This window comes from Mesoplodon bidens (genome assembly GCF_964165515.1).
Source record: "Mesoplodon bidens genome assembly, chromosome: 7".
Lineage (NCBI taxonomy): Eukaryota > Metazoa > Chordata > Mammalia > Artiodactyla > Ziphiidae > Mesoplodon > Mesoplodon bidens.
The window spans coordinates 11,690,112-11,708,881 of record NC_138164.1 but is presented as its reverse complement, the minus strand read 5'-3'; the positions used below and the strand labels follow the sequence as shown (position 1 = coordinate 11,708,881).

Below are 18,770 nucleotides of genomic sequence, written 5' to 3'. Positions count from 1 at the left end.
CGTCTCTATTCACAGCCGAGGAAGCTGTGGGCACCCTGTGTGTATCTGGAACTGATGATAGCGCTTTGAATTTTCAGGTGAACAGTCAGGAAGTGGAACTGCCTTTTTTCCATCCTTCGGGGAAGCTGGAAATTTATCGAAACAAAAACAGCACGACCGTCGAGTCCAAGGGTGTCGTGACCGTGCAATACTCAGACGTGGGTCTGCTGTACATCCGGCTCTCCACCGCCTACTTCAACTGCACGGGGGGCTTGTGTGGCTTCTTCAACGCGAACATCAGCGAGGAGTTCTGTCTCCCCAATGGCAAGTGCACGGACAACCTGGCGGTGTTCCTGGAAAGCTGGACCACTTTCGAGGAGATCTGCAACGGGGAGTGTGGGGACCTGCTGAAGGCCTGCAACAACGACTCGGAGCTGCTGAAATTTTACCGCAGCCGTTCCAGGTGCGGCATCATCAACGACCCCTCCAACAGCTCCTTCCTGGAGTGTCACGGCGTGGTCAACGTCACCGCCTACTACCGCACCTGCCTCTTCCGCCTGTGCCAGAGCGGGGGCAACGAGTCCGAGCTCTGTGACTCTGTGGCCCGGTACGCGAGCGCCTGCAAGAACGCCGACGTGGAGGTGCAGCCCTGGAGGACCCACGACTTCTGCCGTGAGTTCGGGTGACGCCATGGGGGCGGCCGGCCGGGGCGGGGCGTGGATCCCTGAGACCGCGGATCTTCTTCTCTTCCTGGTGCAATCGCACTCAAGGACAATCTCATTAACCCTGTACATCTCCCCTAGTCTGACGTGTCTTCTGGAAGGCTCGTCCCCCCAGACCAGACTATCGCGCATCTTTGTTGTTGTTTCTTATCACACAATCCCTCTTCGTTGTAGGACAATTAGCTATTGACCCTTGGTTATATCTAGCAGAGGGAACACATCATGTCAAAGGACCGGAAATCTTTGTGATGGCTCGGTGGGCGCCTTCTCTCTTGGCAAGGCAGGACCCCATTCATTTCAGCACATGGCAATCAGTCAGGGTGCCTTTCCCGGAGTAGAGATGAGCCCCGCTCCCCAGGGCAAACCTGACAATGGCTCTTGAGAGAGATTCCCATGGGCCTGGTTGTTCATTTTGCACCCAGAGTATCTGACCCCTCTCAGCAGTACTTGTACTAATGAGAATAATTGCTGGGAAGACGAGACATATAATCCCCTCGGTTCTGGGCGAGCCCAGGGGGAGGAGTAAATGGAAGGGTAGAAGGAGAAGTGGCTGAGGGCGGGACCCAGGCCTGGAGCCAGGACTGCCCCACCTGGACCACATCTCCCACCCCTTCCCCACCAAGAAGGTCGGCCCTCACGGAGACCAGGGCCACCAGTGAGGTTCCATCCTTTACAACTGGTTATGTCTCTTCCATTATATTTCTTCCTACCTAAGTTTGTTTATTTTTTTTAACTTTTTATTTTGAAATAATTTTAACATTACAGAAGGGCTACAAGAATATCTATGTAGCTTTTACCCAGATGACCTGTTGTTAGCATTTTGCCCTGTTTGCTTTGTCATTCTCTCTCACTGACTCTCCGTTTGAAGGGAAGTTGCAGATATCATGCCCCTTTGCCCCTAAATATGTTAAGTGTATATTTCCGTAGAATCAAGACACTCATTCACAGCACAGTACAGTTACTGACCTTAGGAAATTTAACATTGATGCGATAACTTAATATCCACTTCAGTTTTGCCCGTTGACCCAGTCGTGTCCTTTACGGCTTTCCCCTACCCCTCCGTGCAGATCTAGTCCGCGACCACATGGGGCATTTAGCTGTCATGTCTCTTTGGTCTCCTTAAGTCTAAAACAATTCCTTAGCTTCTTTGTCTCTTACGATCTTGTCATTTTTAAAGATTACAGTCTCCCCCCTTTTGAAATAGAATGGCCCTCCATTTGGGTTTGATGCTTTGCCATGGCTGGGTTCTGCTCTACATCCCACCCAGCCCCCTGCATAGGAGAGGCATGTTGTCCTCATGGTATCAGGTCACACGTGGGGCACACTCTGTCCAGCCTCCTCTCATTGGTGATGGGCACGTTGATCCCCTGATCAGGGGTTGTCAAATATCACCACTCTGTGGCACTACGTTTCTATCTTGTGACTAATGAGCAATCTGTGGGGAAGTACTTTAAGACCATGCAGCGTCCTGCTTGTCATCACAATCCCCCTCCTCAACTTAGTGCCCACTGATGACTTGCTTGTATTGATCTTCAGCATGGCGATTACATGCTGACAGTTTACAGCTCCAGCACTCTCTCCACTTGTGCCTGTCAGCAGATGTCATTTTACTGTAAGCAAGAGCCCTCCTATCTCTTCTGCCTGCCTGTCCCCTATCTATCATCCATCCACCCATCCATCCATCTATTTATTTACCTCAATCATCTATCTATCCTATCAACATGGACACACAGATTCCTGTTTTTCTCAATGCTTTATGTTTCATATCACATTTGTTATTTTGGCATTAAAATTATGACAGATTTGGCCTGTGGGTGCTCCTTCCAGTTGCCTCCTACGTCCTTTGGATATGCCTCTGTCATTTTCTTACTTTCTAGATTAACGAGATGCTCCACATCACCTCTTAACCTTCCCTGCCCCAGCCTAGAATCAACCATCACTCTGAGAAATCCTGATTCATTTTGGTGGGGAATGTTATTAGAAGCTATGATCTGGGTGAGGCTTACCCATTGCTACTGGGGTATCCTTACCTTGCCTCTAAGGCTTTGCAATAGTAACATCTTAGACAGAGCTAAGAATATCCCCCCTGCCTCCCCCCGCCCACACACATCATTATTTAAAAATAATGCTCTGGTTTCTGAGCACTGGAAGTCCAAAGGAGCATATGGAGTATCATCTCAGAGTTGGGCGGTTATATCCCTGGTGACCCTAACCACACGGGGGAGGGATTAATAACAGAGGCTGTGAATGTGCAGGTGGAATTCTGGAAGCATGCTCTTTTCATAAAGTCACCTAAAGGGAGGGAGGCTCCAAGGTTCCTACGGACCACCACATCTAGTTGGACCTTAGAATGCTTTCCCAAAGTCTTCTCTTTAACCCACTTCCCACATCCTCTTTTGCCCCACCTCCAGCTTGCCTAAAATGATCTCTGTCCCTGCTCCTGTACTCCACTTTCTAGTAATAGTTCATTCACATTACAGGATTACAGAGTCTGCCCCATACCAAATCCATTTTGTTGCCAGGCCATGTCTGTGCCATGCTTTTAGACTATGAACTCCTACCCAGCAGGAAGTGTCTCTGGATTGTTTTTTTGTACTGCACGAAGCACAGTTTGGTGGCACGGCTCATGCGAAGTGAGTGTGGCGGGATGACAGTGATTCCCTCTTTTTCCGGGTGTGAAGCCTGCTGAGAATCGCTTCTCCCCATCCTTCATCAGGGCCTGCAGAGCTGGAACAAACGCTCATAAGTGCCTTTTTTAGAGAGAGACTTGTGGACGGAAGCAGCCATGTGGAGCATGGCTTCCTCGGGTGGAGGGCCGGGGCTCACACTTGATTAATCAAGTCTCTGGGTACTAAGGGGTTAATCTGGTCAGGGTTTTGCCGAGTGGGGATTGGACTGAGTGACAGCTGCAAATCAGGAACACAGTCTTCTCTGGACCTGGAGAGAGGCAATCACTGCTTCTGTGTTCAGATATTTTTAACCAGCTCTCGCTGGCAGAGCCAGGCTGCCCAATTAAGTAATTTCAGAGGCATTTCAGGAGCCAGGGGAAGTTTTATTACTTCATGTCTGTATGTTCCAGACTTTCAGACACATTCAGACAACACGATAAGTCATAAAACGAGAGCCATTTAAATAAGTCATGTTATTTGCTATCACCATAAACCTGCAGTCAGTGTTATAACATTCATAATTTAGAGACAAATGTGAAAATCGCTCTATACAGACATATTTAATCAGTGCTGAACTAGCCTACAACTAGTCAGTGGAGGTGGAGACAGTCCTTTAGCCCAGAGGGAAAAAAGATTGGCTTTCAGGCCACAGTGCAGAACTGTTGAGCTGGTACTTGTGGGCGGAACTATTATTGCCATGCCATTTCTCTATAGTGTCCTTTGTGTCCTTGGATTATAAAGCCCTCTAAAGGAGTGATCGTATGCATAAGGCCTAAAGAAAGCCTTAAAGACAAGATCTTAAACTCCCAGGAGACGGTGACGACGTTCACAGATCTTTAGAAAACACAGACCTGGGGGTAGATTTCTTCTGTATTCTTGGGTTCATGCCGGCTCATGTCAAGTTTTGACAAACAAAAATAATAAAGAGACATGGGAAGTCACACGGAATTCCATGGTGAGCCGCATGTGCTGTTATTTTATGTGCTGTGCTTACTGACGCAGAGTCTTGATCTATCAAGGAAGGCTTCTGGGCAGAAGAGTGACTTGAAATGAAACTTGGAGGATGGGTAGGATTTGGCTTTGTGAGGGCCGTGCAGGAGGGGCAAAGGGTGTGAATAAAGGAGGTGGGCAGGACCATGTGCCGAGGTCAGTGAGGAGGTGGAAGGGGTCGGAGGACACCAGGAGCAGAGAGATGAAAGACACAGGGAAGGTCCAATGTGTAGAGTAGAAACACCTCCATGAAACCTATCTGTAATGGAAGGAAGTGTAAGAAGGGAAAGGGCACAGTGTTTATTGAGACCCTACTGTGGGCTTGATATATTAGGTTATTAATCTTCAGAACAGCAGTCCTAGGTAAGTACTGTCCTTATTTAATAAGAGAAGAAACTGAAGCTCGGAGATGGTACCCACAGGTCTCTACAGCCTCAGAGCACTTGTTCCTTCCAGGACTCTCTTTCCGGAGTCTTTGAGTCAGGAGCCTCAGAGTCGGGAGATGCAGATCCGCATCTCTCTCCAGTACTTATCAGCTGGATTAAGCCACTGAACTTCAGTTTCCTCACTTATAAGACAGGGGTGGTGTGACTGTCCTCACCATCCAGATTGTCGAGAAAATTACACTAAAATGCCTAGAACAGTGCCTGGCGTGCCGCAGGTGCTCAGAACAGGCCCATCGTCCCAGAATCTCCTACATGATAAGCTAAGTGCACTAGAGGAGCACGTGAGTGAGGGGCTCGCTGAGCCTTGTGGATCACCCCAAATGAGGATGGCAGTGGTCACGTGGCATTTGCTGAGCTCACCGTGCTGGACAGATAAGTCACATGCAGCCTATATACTTGCACGCACACATGCACACACACTATGCACACAGCCATACGTGCACACACCCATGCATACCAATGAGCGTACACAGACTCTGTCTCTGACCTCTGTCCCTTTCTCAATCCCATCTCCTCCTCGCCCACCCTCAGCTCTGGAGTGCCCGGAGAACAGCCATTTCGAGGAGTGCATGATGTGTACAGAGACCTGTGAGACCCTGGCGCTGGGCCCCATCTGTGTGGACAGCTGCTCCGAGGGGTGTCAGTGTGACGAGGGCTATGCCCTGAAAGGCAGCCAGTGCGTCCCCCGGAGCGAGTGTGGCTGCAACTTTGAGGGACACCATCTTGCCACCAATGAGACCTTCTGGGTGGACCTGGACTGCCAGATCTTCTGCTACTGCAATGGCACAGACAACAGCGTCCACTGTGAAACCATCCCCTGCAAGGGTGACGAGTACTGCATGGAGGAGGGCGGCCTCTACTACTGCCAGGCCCGCACCGACGCCTCCTGCATCGTCTCGGGCTACGGCCACTACCTGACCTTTGACGGCTACCCTTTTGACTTCCAGACCAGCTGCCCGCTCGTCCTGTGCACCACAGGAAGCAGGCCGAGCTCAGACACATTCCCCAAGTTCATCGTCACAGCCAAGAACGAGGACCGGGACCCGTCGCTGGCCTTGTGGGTCAAGCAGGTGGACGTGACCATGTTGGGCTACAGCATCGTGATTCACAGGGCCTACAAGCACACAGTGCTGGTGAGCAGTCACGGGCCAGACCCCAGGAGGGGAGCCGTGGGGATGTGAGGATAGGGGTCCCGGGTCAGCCGGTCAGGCTGCAGCTGAACCAGGCAGGTCCAGAATCCAAGGAAAAGCAGAGGATGTTAGAGCAGAGAGGGGCCCTGGAGATTTCCCATCACTTTATCTTACAGATAAGGAGACAGGGCCCTCAGAGAGAAAAATACCCAAGTCACAGGCACCAAATTAGGAACAGAGCCAGCTCTAGGAATGGTGCCTTTCATATTGTAGCAGAGTGTGTCGGAGACGGCACAGACCTAGATGGAGTCCCAGCTTGGCTACACTGGGCGGCCTCAGACAGTCACTGTGTATATACGAGAATGTGCACCTAGCATGGACTAGGCGTCAATAAGTGGTACTGCTGTCTAACCCACCTCCTTCCCTTAGTTGAGATCAAAATATTTGCCTCCTCGGACCTCCTTCTGCCTCTTTCAGTCTCCCTTTCGCTCCCAGGGGACCTGGGGGTTCAGGAGTCTTGTCTACATCTGGAGCACCCTGGGGCTCCCTTGCAGTCCTCTTACTTTTCACTCCCTTGGCCATGAAGACAGGAGCAGGTAAGGGTTGAGGAGTTCCATGCACTCCGAGACCAGCCTGAGGATGTCAGCCCCAGCCACAGGCCGGCCACCCCTCCTCCAAGGGCCCGCTCTGAGCAAAACTTGGGACACCAGCAAGCCACTGCTTTAGCGTTTTGGAGGAGCTGACTTAGGATGTCAGCCTTTTAACACCATCCTCCCAGGTCTGCGGTGTAATTTATCTCTAAGGAGGTTCCTCTTCCTCTCATATACGTTCCCTTTCAAATCCTGAGCTGTTAAAGACTTCCTTGGGCAACTCTGCTGATTTCTTTCCTTCCTTAGAATTCCCTTTAACCCCCTTCTCTGACAAAGAGAGGTTTCTGAGCTTCTTAAACCGTCCTCCCTTTCACGTTTACTGGAAAAATGTGCCTTCTTAGCATCTAAGACGGAAGTCTCACTATGAACATTCTTCTTCCTTTTCTTGGATATTTTACCCAAACTGCCATTGGTTCCCTCTGTGTTTCACCTAACAGTTGGTTCCTCTATCATTTGTGGCATTAATCATACTGTATTTTTCCATGATGTTCATGTCTCGCTCACTCAATATTCATAGTGGACTTCTTGAGGGCAGGAACCACACATAATCCATCTTTATGTTAAATGAATATACTGTGTGCTCTGACACTCAAAGCATCTGTCACATGAACGAAGGAGGTGACATAATAAGCCCTTTCTTCCAAGGTTCCTACGACTTTTGTTTTGCTGCTGGTCACTTCTTCAGCAATTTCAGAGATGAAACTGCCACCTGGACAGGTTAGGAATGGATCAGATGCTTTGCTTTTAGCCACAGAAGATTTCCAACAGATGTCCGGATGGTCAAAGTCACTCTTTACAATAACTTCCCTCTCCTCCATTTTCATCAATTGTGTTAAAACAAGCACATCAATCATTTTGTCCATGTTGCTGCATCATATTTGTCCTTTTCTCCTTTGCTCCTCCTCTGACATATTTCTATACCCTTAGATTTATAATTCTGGATATCGTTCCTTATCTCTGTGACATTCCACACTTTTCCACCTTCTACCTTTCAGGTGTTTTTCTTCTTCTAAAATATAATCTGGTAACAGTCCCTGTCCCATCCAGTGTGCTATGAAAGCGTATTTTCTGCCTTGTGTTACACGCTGTCAAGGTTTAGGTGTATAGACATCTGAGGCTACCCATGTTTTCTGACCCAGTTATTTTCACATATAGACACTGGATCTTCATGAACACGTGTTCTTTTTCCTGTTCTCCCTCCTCTCCTCCCCAGTGGCTGGTTCTCCTCTCTCACCAGGTGTTTCCCTCCCTTTGGGTCGGCTCACCTTCCAGGCACGTGTCTCATGAGATGCCCTCAAGCCTAAAGTCAAGAGCCATGAGAACTACACAGCTGGTTTCTTCCTCCCACAGAGAAATGCGGAGGGAGGGGTGTACTAGTACTTAGGCCTGCTGCCACAAAGCATCACAGACTAGGTGGCCTGAAACAGCAGAAACCTATTCTGTTACAGTTCTGGAGGCCAGGAGTCCTAAACCAAGGTGTCCTCAGGGCCATGCTCCCCCCGAGGTCCTAGGGAAGCCTCTGTTCCAGGCTTTCCTCCAGCTTCTGGTGGTTGTAGGTGACCCTTGGCTTGTAGCAGCATAACTCCAGTCTCTGCCTCCATATTTTCATGGCCTTCTTCCCTCTGTGCCAAATCTCTCTCTCCCTTTCAGGTCACTGGTCATTGGATTGAGGGCCCGCTCTTTCCCCGCATGATCTCATCTTAATGATGACATCTGCAAAGACCCTATTTCCAGATAAGGTCACGTTCACAGGTCCTGGGGGTTAAGACTTCCATATACCTTTTGGGGGGGACACAATTCAATCTGCAACAGGGAGTAATTAGAGAGTAATGGGCATGAAAGAGGTACTGATTCAAGGGGTGGGGGGACCCTTTCCAGGGCTCTTCTTTCTAAGTCACAAGATGTCCAGAATGCCCAAGCTGGGAATAGAGTGTACAGCTTTCAAACCTCTGACAGGAAGACCAAGTCCAGGATGCTTGAAGGTTCTTTTCTTCTGGGGCCCAGGGGATAGATTTAGCATTTCCTTTGAATTATTAATACGCATTACAGGATCGGCTTGTTCAATGATTTGCGTTTGGTTTTCCCATGATGTTATTATTAGTCACCATCTCTCCCTGAGAGAAGAATAACAGCCGTCATAATGACAGCGCGCAGTGACGCACCAGGCAAAACACAGCGCAGAGCCCGGGTCACTGCTGGTGCTTGCAAAAACGGAGGTGACATGGAAGTGACTCCTTGGGACACCGGGTCCCTCTGTGATTCTGACCTTTCTCTGCATTAAGCAGTACCGAGGATGTGGGGAAACCCACCAAGCCGAGGGAAATTAGAAATAAATATGCTATATGTATACCAGCCAGGGAGTGGGAGTGAGTGACAGAGGTGAGCCACTCCTGGGCACCGCAGAGCCCACGCCTCAGCCGTCCACAGCCCGAGCTCCACAGAGACGGCCTCTCTCCTCCATCTCCCCCGGGCTCCTGCACAGCCGGGTCCTGCATGGTCCAGGCCAAGGGGAAGGCTCTCAGGACCTTCCAGAGCTGGTGTTTTTATCACTGATTGCTCACCCCGTGGCCATCAGAGAAGAGGGAAGCTTTGAGCATCACTCTGGCTCAGTTGCATCTGATGGGCTTGCATTGACACGCTGTTCTGTGCCAAGCCCTTCGGGTAGAAATGTGAGTCAGACACGGCTTCTGTCCTAAGGGAACTCAGGGTCTAGTGGGAGAGACAGACGTGTTTGCAGGGAACGTCAGCGTGATGTGAAGTCCCAGAAAAATGTGACGTGCCGTGGGGAAGGGGGGTGTGTCATGAGAGAACAGGTTGCCTGAGCCACCTGGGGGGATGGAGGGAAGGCTTTCTGCAAGAGATGATCCAGACCTGAGCCCTGAAGGCATCCGTTGGCCAGGCCGAGAAAGAGGCAAGGGCGTCCTAGGACAAGGAAACGTCAGTGGAGATCCGGGGCGGGGGTGTGAAGGGGACCTCAGAACAGCTGAAGAACAGCTGTAGCAGCAATCAAGGCCAGTTGTTTAAAGGAAAGCTCGCTACTGAAAAGCGAATATGTGGCCTTATTTCCAATACTTCAGTATTAGGAACACGTTTCCCCCACTCATCCCCATGCCCTGCTCTCTTCCTCCTCTGCGCCGGCCTCTTCCATCCATCCTTACCCACCCCTCCCTTCCTCTGCCTCCCTCTTCCCCTCCGTTTCACAGGGACAGACAGGGTGGTGATGTAGGGGTGGAGGTCACATTCCTGGGGCCTGAGACAGGGAGAAGCCCTGATTCTGTCCCCAGGCTGAGTCTGGTGCCTGTGCATCTAATTATCTCTATCGTTGCTTTTATCAGATGATGTTATTATTACCTGTTCATGTACTTGTCTCTGCCACATGCCTGTGAGCTCCTAGGGAAAGAGCCCTATGCTTTCTTCCAGCGTTTAGCACGGTGCTTGGTGCACAGCAGTGCCAAACTGATGGCTCCTGGATGAATGAGTGAATTCTGCCTGGACCAATATTCATAGACAAGGAGATAGCTGAGTTGAAATTTGAAGGGTGAAAATTGCCCCAGAGAAAGAGAGGATGGGGGAAGGGCACCATTGCTGTCTTAGGTTGGTTCCCTAGAGGCAGAGTGTGAGGTGGGGATTCCTGAAAGTGAGGGAAGAACCAGGGGCAGAGAGCTCAGCGAGGATGTGGTCTAAGTTGGACATCAGCCTGGGCCACCGGGAACTCTGGTGCATGACCTGCGCACAGAGTTGGTCCCCCGTGTTGGTCAGTCATTGGCCGAGGGCTGCCCTTAGGGTGGGGGTGGGGCTGGATGGGGGGGTCATAACCTCCTGGGCCAAGGGCCCCCCATTTGGCCAAGGCCAGCTGCGAGTTACCGTTAACTCACAATCACAACTGCTAAGGATGGACACAGAAAGCGCCACCGCACTCGCAGCAAAGGAAACGGCACGCGGAATGGGGCAGCTCGGTCCATCTGGGGAGCAGCAAAGCGCTGGGTGTGGCTGGGGTGGAGGAAGTGAGTGGGTGGGGCCCGAGAGGCAGGGGCCAGCTCCTGGAGAGCCCTGTCCCATGTGCTAAGCGTACCCCACATTTTATTCAAGCTGTGCAGGGGGTTTTAAGTATTAATTAATTGCCTTCAATTGCATTAAAAAATATTGGAGAGGCAGTGGTGAGTGGCTGGAGGAACGGGGCAGTACCGGGGTAGGGAGACCAGTTGGGGGCATATTCAAGAGTCAAGGTGGAGGGTGATGAGAGTCTGAACTAAGGTGGTAGCAGTGGGGCTGGGGGCGGGGGTGTCAGATGGGAGAGAGATTAAGGAGGTCAGGACGGGGGTTATTTCCTGGCAGGGAGCAATCTACGACCACCCTGTGGGCAGCCACCTTCTTCTTTCAGGAGGAAGACCAGCTCTCCTCCTATCCCTCACAACAGTCTGTTTTCCATCAAGCACTCACCCAGCCAGGGGCTGCAGGGTTTGGCTCATCTGCATCAAAATGGTGCAAGGGCCGTGCAGTTCTGGAGTTTGACGTTAAGGGATTTCCTTGTTTTCTGAATTTAAAATCTACGGGAGGAAACATGCATCAAGTGCCCTCTCCATTGTGCTGGGCGCCCAGCAGGGAGTGAGGGGAAGGTGGATGTATAGATCAATAAAGTGTGGTCCCTGCCCTCAGGTTGCTCCTAATCTTGTAGTTGAGACAGAGGTGTAGACAACCAGTTGTAATATAAGACAGATGTGATGTGTGCTTCAATAGCAGGGTACACGTGCTTGATCTTGGCCAGAGGTGCAGGAGAACACGAGAGAAGTATAAGTAACGTGTTCTGGTTGCCCAGACGAGGGAGTGATGATTCATCCTGACCACCAGCTCCGAAAATCTTGCCTTAGAGAAGAGCTGACATTTGAGCAGGGTCTGGGGGATGAGAAGGATATTGGCAGGTAAAGAATAGCATCCTAGGCAGAGGGACCAGCGAAATCAAGTCATTCTTCAGGGAGAAGAAGATCCTAGAGGAATTAATAAATTGGGGCTTGTCTAAGCTAAATCCACAGTAAAGCTGGAAATAGAAACACAAGAGTTTTAGGTTTGGGTATTTTAGTCTAAACTTTAATTGAATTCTTATTACCCTCTCATTACCTTGGAGAAAACAATTTGAACTCCTGGAGGGAATAATGCTATAAACAGAAGGCACTGAAATAAATAGGTGTATTAGTGTACAAAGGATAGTCATTTAAGTCTGTTCAAATCCTAATAATAATAGTTGAGGGACAGAAACAACACTAAATGCAAAGATTTCATTCAACCTGCTCCAACGCCCTGTGGGGTTGCCTCCCAGAGGCTAATCATTAGAAAAGCAGGGCGGGGCTGTCTGGGCCACCTGTGTTTGTCTGTGCCGACCCTCTTGCTCTTGCAGGTCAACAATGAACGGCTCTATCTGCCCCTGAAGTTGGGACAAGGGAAGATAAACATCTTTTCCTTTGGCTTCCATGTGGTGGTGGAAACTGACTTTGGCCTGAAGGTTGTGTACGATTGGAAGACCTTCCTGTCCATCACAGTCCCTCGGGGCATGCAGAACAGCACCTACGGCCTGTGTGGCCGCTATAACGGCAACCCCGAAGACGACCTGGAGATGCCCATGGGTCTGCTGGCCTCCAGCGTCAATGAGTTTGGACAGAGCTGGGTGAAGAGGGACACCTTCTGCCAGGTCGGCTGTGGCGACCGCTGCCCTTCCTGTGCCAAAGTGGACGGTTTCTCCAAAGTGCAGCAGCTCTGCAGCCTGATCCCCAACCAGAACTCTGGCTTCACCAAGTGTCACAGCAAGGTCAACCCCGCTTTCTTCTACAAGAACTGCCTGTTTGACTCTTGCATCGATGGCGGCGCCGTGCAGACCGCCTGCAGCTGGCTGCAGAACTACGCCAGCACCTGCCAGACGCAGGGGATCGCAGTGACCGGCTGGAGGAACTACACGTCCTGCTGTGAGTCCTTCCCGTTGTCTCTCCTTCCGTCTTGATTGGTGTGGGCCGGCCGGTCATCCAGTACAAGTCAGAGCAAACTGAGTGGGGCAATTTCAGGAAATGCACTTTGGAATTGAGTTTGTTACCTGAAACAAGAGATTGAACCGCCCGGAGCCTCTGTTTTCTTATCTATAAAGTGGGGTTAATACCGCTTACTTCCTGTATTCCTCTGAGGATGAAATAAGATCACATACATAAAGCACAGAGCAGCACACATGGCATTTGGGCTCAGCAAGGGCACAATAAGATTCTAACAAAGGACGAGTCGAGGGAAGAGGGAGTTAGTAGGTTGCTTAGTTTGTTCTAGAACCTCATGGACCCATCATTAAGTGTACTGATAATTTATACACTTTCTCTTAGTGTGTTTTTCTATTTGATTCATATATGTCATGTATCCGTCTCTGGGTTGATGCAATATAGCAGAATGTTAAAAGCATTGGAAAAAGAATTAGATACACTTGAAATTAACATTAATGTTGCACATCAACTACATCTCAATGAAAAAAAAGAAAAAGAACTAGAGCTCCTGGATTCTAGCCTTGCTGTGTCCTTAAGGATCATTGTGACTTTGAAACATTTCACTTTTCCTCCCTGGTCCTTAGTTTCCCCCTGATAATGCTCTGCCTACACTCTTTATACGTCAGGAGGATCAAATTGGTAACTGAAAGCCTAGCACACTCCATGCATGTTAAGTGGGACCGTTAACATTCGTGGCTCGCCTTGAGCCAAGCCCAGTGCTACACACTTTATCAACATTTGTTCCTCCGTAAGCCAATTAGTCAGGGAGAAGCTGAGACTCAGAGGAGTTAAGTAATTTGCCTAAGGTCCTACTATCTCAGTGGCAAAGTCAGGGTTTGACCTTTCAGCCCCAAAGCTCCTGCCCTCAACTCATACACTTCACAGTGAAATAATTTGTCTGCATTTAGCACATCACAATAGGAAAAGACGGGGAAGAGAAACCAGTATTGGTCTTTGGCCAATCTGCCTTGGTATATTTTCCCATCTCAATCTCATTAGCTATAGCAAATTTCTTTTAGGCCTAACTGTATGAAAAAGGCTACACATGGATGCTGAATGCAAAGAGCTCTAAATGAGTGATCCAGCAGGGGTCCCGGAGAGTAAACTCCCTTTTCATCCTGGGAAAGGGAGATTTGGATAAAAAACCAGAAACAGTGTTGTCGTTTAATGCTCACACAGTTCATTTACATCCCACATAATTGGATTCATGTAGATTGGGAGGATAGGGTGGGAGGAAGTGGGGAGGGGGAGGGAAAGATGCCATTTCAGCCATGCTCAGTCCCTGGGTGAGGGGCTGGGGGGAGCGATGCCAGTAGGGGTGACTGTCCAGACTCATTGGCCTCTGGTGACTTTAGTAAAATAAATATGCCTATAAAAAAGTCAGGGTCTGGATAAATCTCTAGAGCTACTCTGGATTCACTGGGGTGAGTTCAATGGGGCGAGAGAGCTTGCCTTCCTCTAAATCAACAGACCAGACTGTAGACACAGGGGCCTAAAGATGCTGCAGGATGGGGAGACAGTTTTAGGAAGGAGACACTGCCCGCTGCCTCTTGAGACCTGCCACAGGGCGTTGCCTCTTTTCCTGTAGCCATGCCATGGCGACTGCACTGCTGTCTGGCGTGGCTGGGATGGGGAGCAAGGGATAGTGTATGCCCACATCCATTGCCTCTAGCTGCAGTGGGCAGGGAGATCACAGGGAAGAACTGTTTTTAGAGGAGGCTAATTCCAGGAAGTCTCACCTTAATTTATGGATATCAATTTTCGTCACTCACAGGAAAGAAAAGGAATCAAGTTAGTAAGCCCTCATGACCTTACCTTTGAGGAGGAAGGTCCCCTACTTCTATGCAGCTTGGACCCATGGGGCTGAAACTGGTGCAGGATGGGGAAACAGTTTGGGAAAGGGATACCCTTCATAATGCATATGAAGACTAGTTTTCTTGTCCGTCTGTACCCTCCACCAGCAACGTTTCCTCTCCCCTCCTCAGAGTTCTGTCCAGACATCGGTTACCTACTCTATACACCGTCACAGGGAGTTCCATCCAAGGCACTCAGAGCAGAGCCTGTCCTGCCTCACCCTTGGCCACGGGCCCCATCCGGGCCTAGATAGCTGCCTGCCAGCAAGGCCCAGGCCAAGCGTCCTTACCACGAGAGGGATAGACCTTCCCCCACCTTGGCATTTCAGGACAGGAGCCAAGATCCAAAAGAGAGCTCCTGAAGAGGTGGTGGTGGTGACTGGCAAAAAGAAAAGCTAAAATAAGAGAAAAAAATTATACTTTGAAGACGGCGTGTGGGTGGAGGTTGGGGGGGCGGACACAGTTGGAGACAGCTTAGTTTTCCATTTTGAATTTCAGAACAGAGAAAAGCCGTGGGAGATGGAGTCCTAACTCAGCCAATTCAATCTGAGAGATCAGTGAACACAGGCTGCCTTGAATACAGTTGTTTGTAACCCTATCTGACATGACGTTAATCTCTGAGAAGCAAGGGCAGAATCGCATCCCTCTGCCTACCCCCCGCTTCTACTAAGAATTCATCCATTTCAACACTCACATGTTGAGATATGAGAATGGTGTTTTCAGGAGAAAAAGGATTAAACCAGAACTGCCTGTTAAATGTACGCTTTATTGGTAACAAGGTAGAATGCTGTTGGTTTTCAATGATATTGGCTGTTCCTATCAATGGGATAATTTATTACTCAGTTACCTTCTTTGCAAATGCATTGGAAAACTCCTTCACCCACGTTGAACAAACAGACTTGGGGCAGTGGGGGAAAAGGGAGGCCGATTGTCTTAATTACTAATCCATCCTTAAAATTCTTTCAGCTGAATTTGTCATTCTTTCAATCCCTTAATGCGGGACGTAACGTAGAACACTGGATGGCGAGGGTGCGGTGAGAGAAGCAAATAACAAATGCTTAGCAGGTATTTAGCTCTGCCCACGTGCCAGGCACTATTCTAAGTGCCATATGAGTCCTCACTCATTGACTCCTGTAACTTTACAGCAACCCTGTAAAGTAGGCACCATTAATAGTCCCATTTTCTAGAGGGAGAAACTGAAGCTCAGAGTAATTCAGTGACTTTCCCAAGGCAAGTGGCTCGGGTAAGTTGGAAAGTGCCTCCAGAGACAGTGCTCTCCCCCTGTGCAGTGCTGCTTCTCTTACCCTGGTCAAGCCAGGAGGCCCTGAGGAGCTGGGGAGCCCGCAGGTACTGCAGAGGGTGTACAGCTCTGTAGGATCAGGTCTGTGAAGGCATCTACCAACCTCAGTGGGCCATCGTGAGAATTAACTGTGATGATGTCTCATAAACCAGGCCACCTGGTGCCTGACATCTGGTACGTGGTCAGCCAAGTTTGAGTATCATTATCATTTTCTCTTTTATCAGAGGCAGCTTTTGCTACTTCAGAGTCCTGGGTCCAAAGTCTGGTAATTAGGGGGTTTCTTACATATTTCTCTGCAAACTCAATAAATTCTAGTGGAACAACTTTTTAATATTACTATAACTACAACTGCTCCTACTATTAATAACAGAAGCTTTCATTGACGTACCAGGCACTGTACCAGAAGCTTTGCAAAATTGCACTTCATTTTATCTTTACTACTTATTATCCCCATTTTACAGATGAGGAAGCAGAGGTTTAGTGAGAGTAAGTAACCTGCCCAAGGTGACACTGTTAGTTAGTTGCAAAGCCAGGGCTCAAACAAAGTCAGTTCTATTGCATTGCTGCATTGCTCCTCAGAGGGACTCACACATCCTACCCACCTGGGGCACAAAGGCTACATCAGTCCACTGGCCACAGCAAGAGACACATTCGTGACCATGATAGAAATACAGGTGTAGAGGCATCATCACTCTCAGCTCTTAGTACTTCATTTGGGTGGAGAAAATCAGAATTAGGAATTTGGAAGTTTGTTTTCAAGAATCAAATATTTATTAACCACCTGTCATGTTCTCAGCACTGTTTTGAGGACCATGGAAGAATCAGAAGTATAAAATAATGAGTTTATTGTCTAGTTGGGGAAATAGGACCAGCATACTTGAAACAACAGTGGACCTCTCTAAATCGGTAGTATATCTTCCCAGATATTAAAATGTATTGTAGAGTTTCAGTAATTAAAACAAGTCAATACCGGCACATTCCCAGAAAGCCCAACCAGTGGACTGATGAGAAAGTCCAGAAACAGGCTCAAACACTAAAGAGAAATGAGTATATAGTAAAGCTGGCATTTCAGACCACTGTGGGGAAATGTACTATTCAATAAGGGACAAACTAGCAGGCGGAAAAACATTTAAACCCTTCCTTCATTTCCTCAATCAAAAATAAAGTCCGGGGGGGAGGTGGTGGGATGAATTGGGAGATTGGGATTGACATATATACACTAATATGTATAAAATAGATAACTGATAAGAACCTGCTGTATAAAAAATTAATTAATTAAATTAAAAAGAAAAGGGAATAAAAAAATAAAATAAAGTCCGGACAGAACCAAGATTAAACATAAAAATTTAAGTTATAAAACTACTAGAAGGGGCTTCCCTGGTGGCGCAGTGGTTGAGAGTCTGCCTGCCGATGCAGGGGACACGGGTTCGTGCCCCAGTCCAGGAAGATCCCACATGCCGCGGAGCGGCTGGGCCCGTGAGCCATGGCCGCTGAGCCTGCGCGTCCGGAGCCTGTGCTCCGCAACAGGAGAGGCCACAACAGTGAGAGGCCCGCGTACTGCACACACACACACACAAAAAAACTACTAGAAGAAAAACAAAGGAGTCTTTTTGGTAATCTTGCAGTAGAGAGGAACTTTCTAAGCAAAATGACCAAAGCCATAAGGGAAAACCTGATAAATTTGATTACTTTAAATTTCTACATGGCAAAAACATAATCAAAAACACAAACATACCAAAAAAAAAAAGAAGCAAAGTCAAAAGACAAATGATAAATATTTTTAACACATGGCAGACAAAACTCTATTTTTAATTTATAAAGAGCTTTTACAATTCAATAAGAAAAAAATTCAACCAACACAAAATGTGCAAAGGATGTGAAAAGGCAGTTCACAGAAAAAGATATACAAAAGGATTACAAACAAATGAAAAGACAATCAACCTCACAAAGAATGCAAATGAAATAAGGACATAGCAGATATGGCATTAAAATTGTTTTATTGTGGTAAAATAGAAATAACATAAAATTTACTATCTTAACCATTTGTAAGTGTACAGTTCAGTGGAATTAAATACATTCATATTGCTGTGCAACCATCACCGCCATCCATCTCCAGAGCTCTTTTCATCTTGCAAAACTGAAACTCTGTACCCACTAAATAATAACTCTCCATTCTATAATATTCCAATAATTCTCCACACCCCACGCCACCCCACCCCACCCCACCCCGCCCCATCCCCTGGCAACCAATGTTCTACTTTCTGTCTTTGTGAACTTAACTACTTTAGATACCTTGGAGAAGTGGAATCATACAGTATTTGTCTTTTTTTTCTTTAATTTATTTTTGGCTGCGTTGGGTCTTCATTGCTGTGCGCGGGCTTTCTCTAGTTGCGGCGAGCGGGGGCTACTCTCTGTTGCCGTGCGTGGGCTTCCCATTGCGGTGGCTTCTCTTTGTTGCGGAGCACAGGCTCTAGGCACGCGGGCTCAGTAGTTGTGGAGCATGGGCTTAGTTGCTCCGCGGCATGTGGGATCTTCCCGGACCAGGGCTCGAACGCATGTCCCCTGCATCGGGGCAGGCAGATTCTTAACCACTGAGCCACCAGGGAAGTCCCCCAGTATTTGTCTTTTTGTGGGTGGTTTATTTCATTTAGCATAATGTCCTCAAGGTTCATCCTTGTAGTATACTGCAGAATTTCCTTCCTTTTTAAGGCTGAATAATTCCATTGTATATAGACATTTTGCTCATCCATTCATCCATTGATGGACACTTGGATTGCTTCCATAGTTTAGCTATTGTGAATAATGCTGCTATGACAACGTGTATAAATATCTCTTTGAGATACTTCTCTCAAATCTTTTGAGTATATACCCAGGAGTGGAATTGACAATAAGTTCATTTGTACCATGTTTTTAGATTCCACTTATAAGCGATACCATATGATACTTGTTTTTCTCTGTCTGACTTACTTCACTCAGTATGACAATCTCTAGGTCCATCCATGTCACTGCAAATGGCATTA

General features: G+C 48.2%; 1 protein-coding gene across 2 annotated transcripts in view; it reads left to right on the top strand.

The window, feature by feature from the left end:
- TECTA (tectorin alpha) overlaps nucleotides 1-18,770 on the top strand; it is a gene marked incomplete at its 3' end in the record, with an annotated part of 67,657 nt that overhangs the window by 25,864 nt on the left and 23,023 nt on the right. For both annotated transcript variants that reach the window (XM_081239931.1, XM_081239930.1), the window contains exons 9-11: nucleotides 78-651; nucleotides 5,338-5,939; nucleotides 11,979-12,540. In XM_081239931.1, coding sequence (XP_081096057.1) covers nucleotides 78-651; nucleotides 5,338-5,939; nucleotides 11,979-12,540 — 1,738 coding nt within the window. The remainder of the gene's footprint in view (nucleotides 1-77; nucleotides 652-5,337; nucleotides 5,940-11,978; nucleotides 12,541-18,770) is intronic.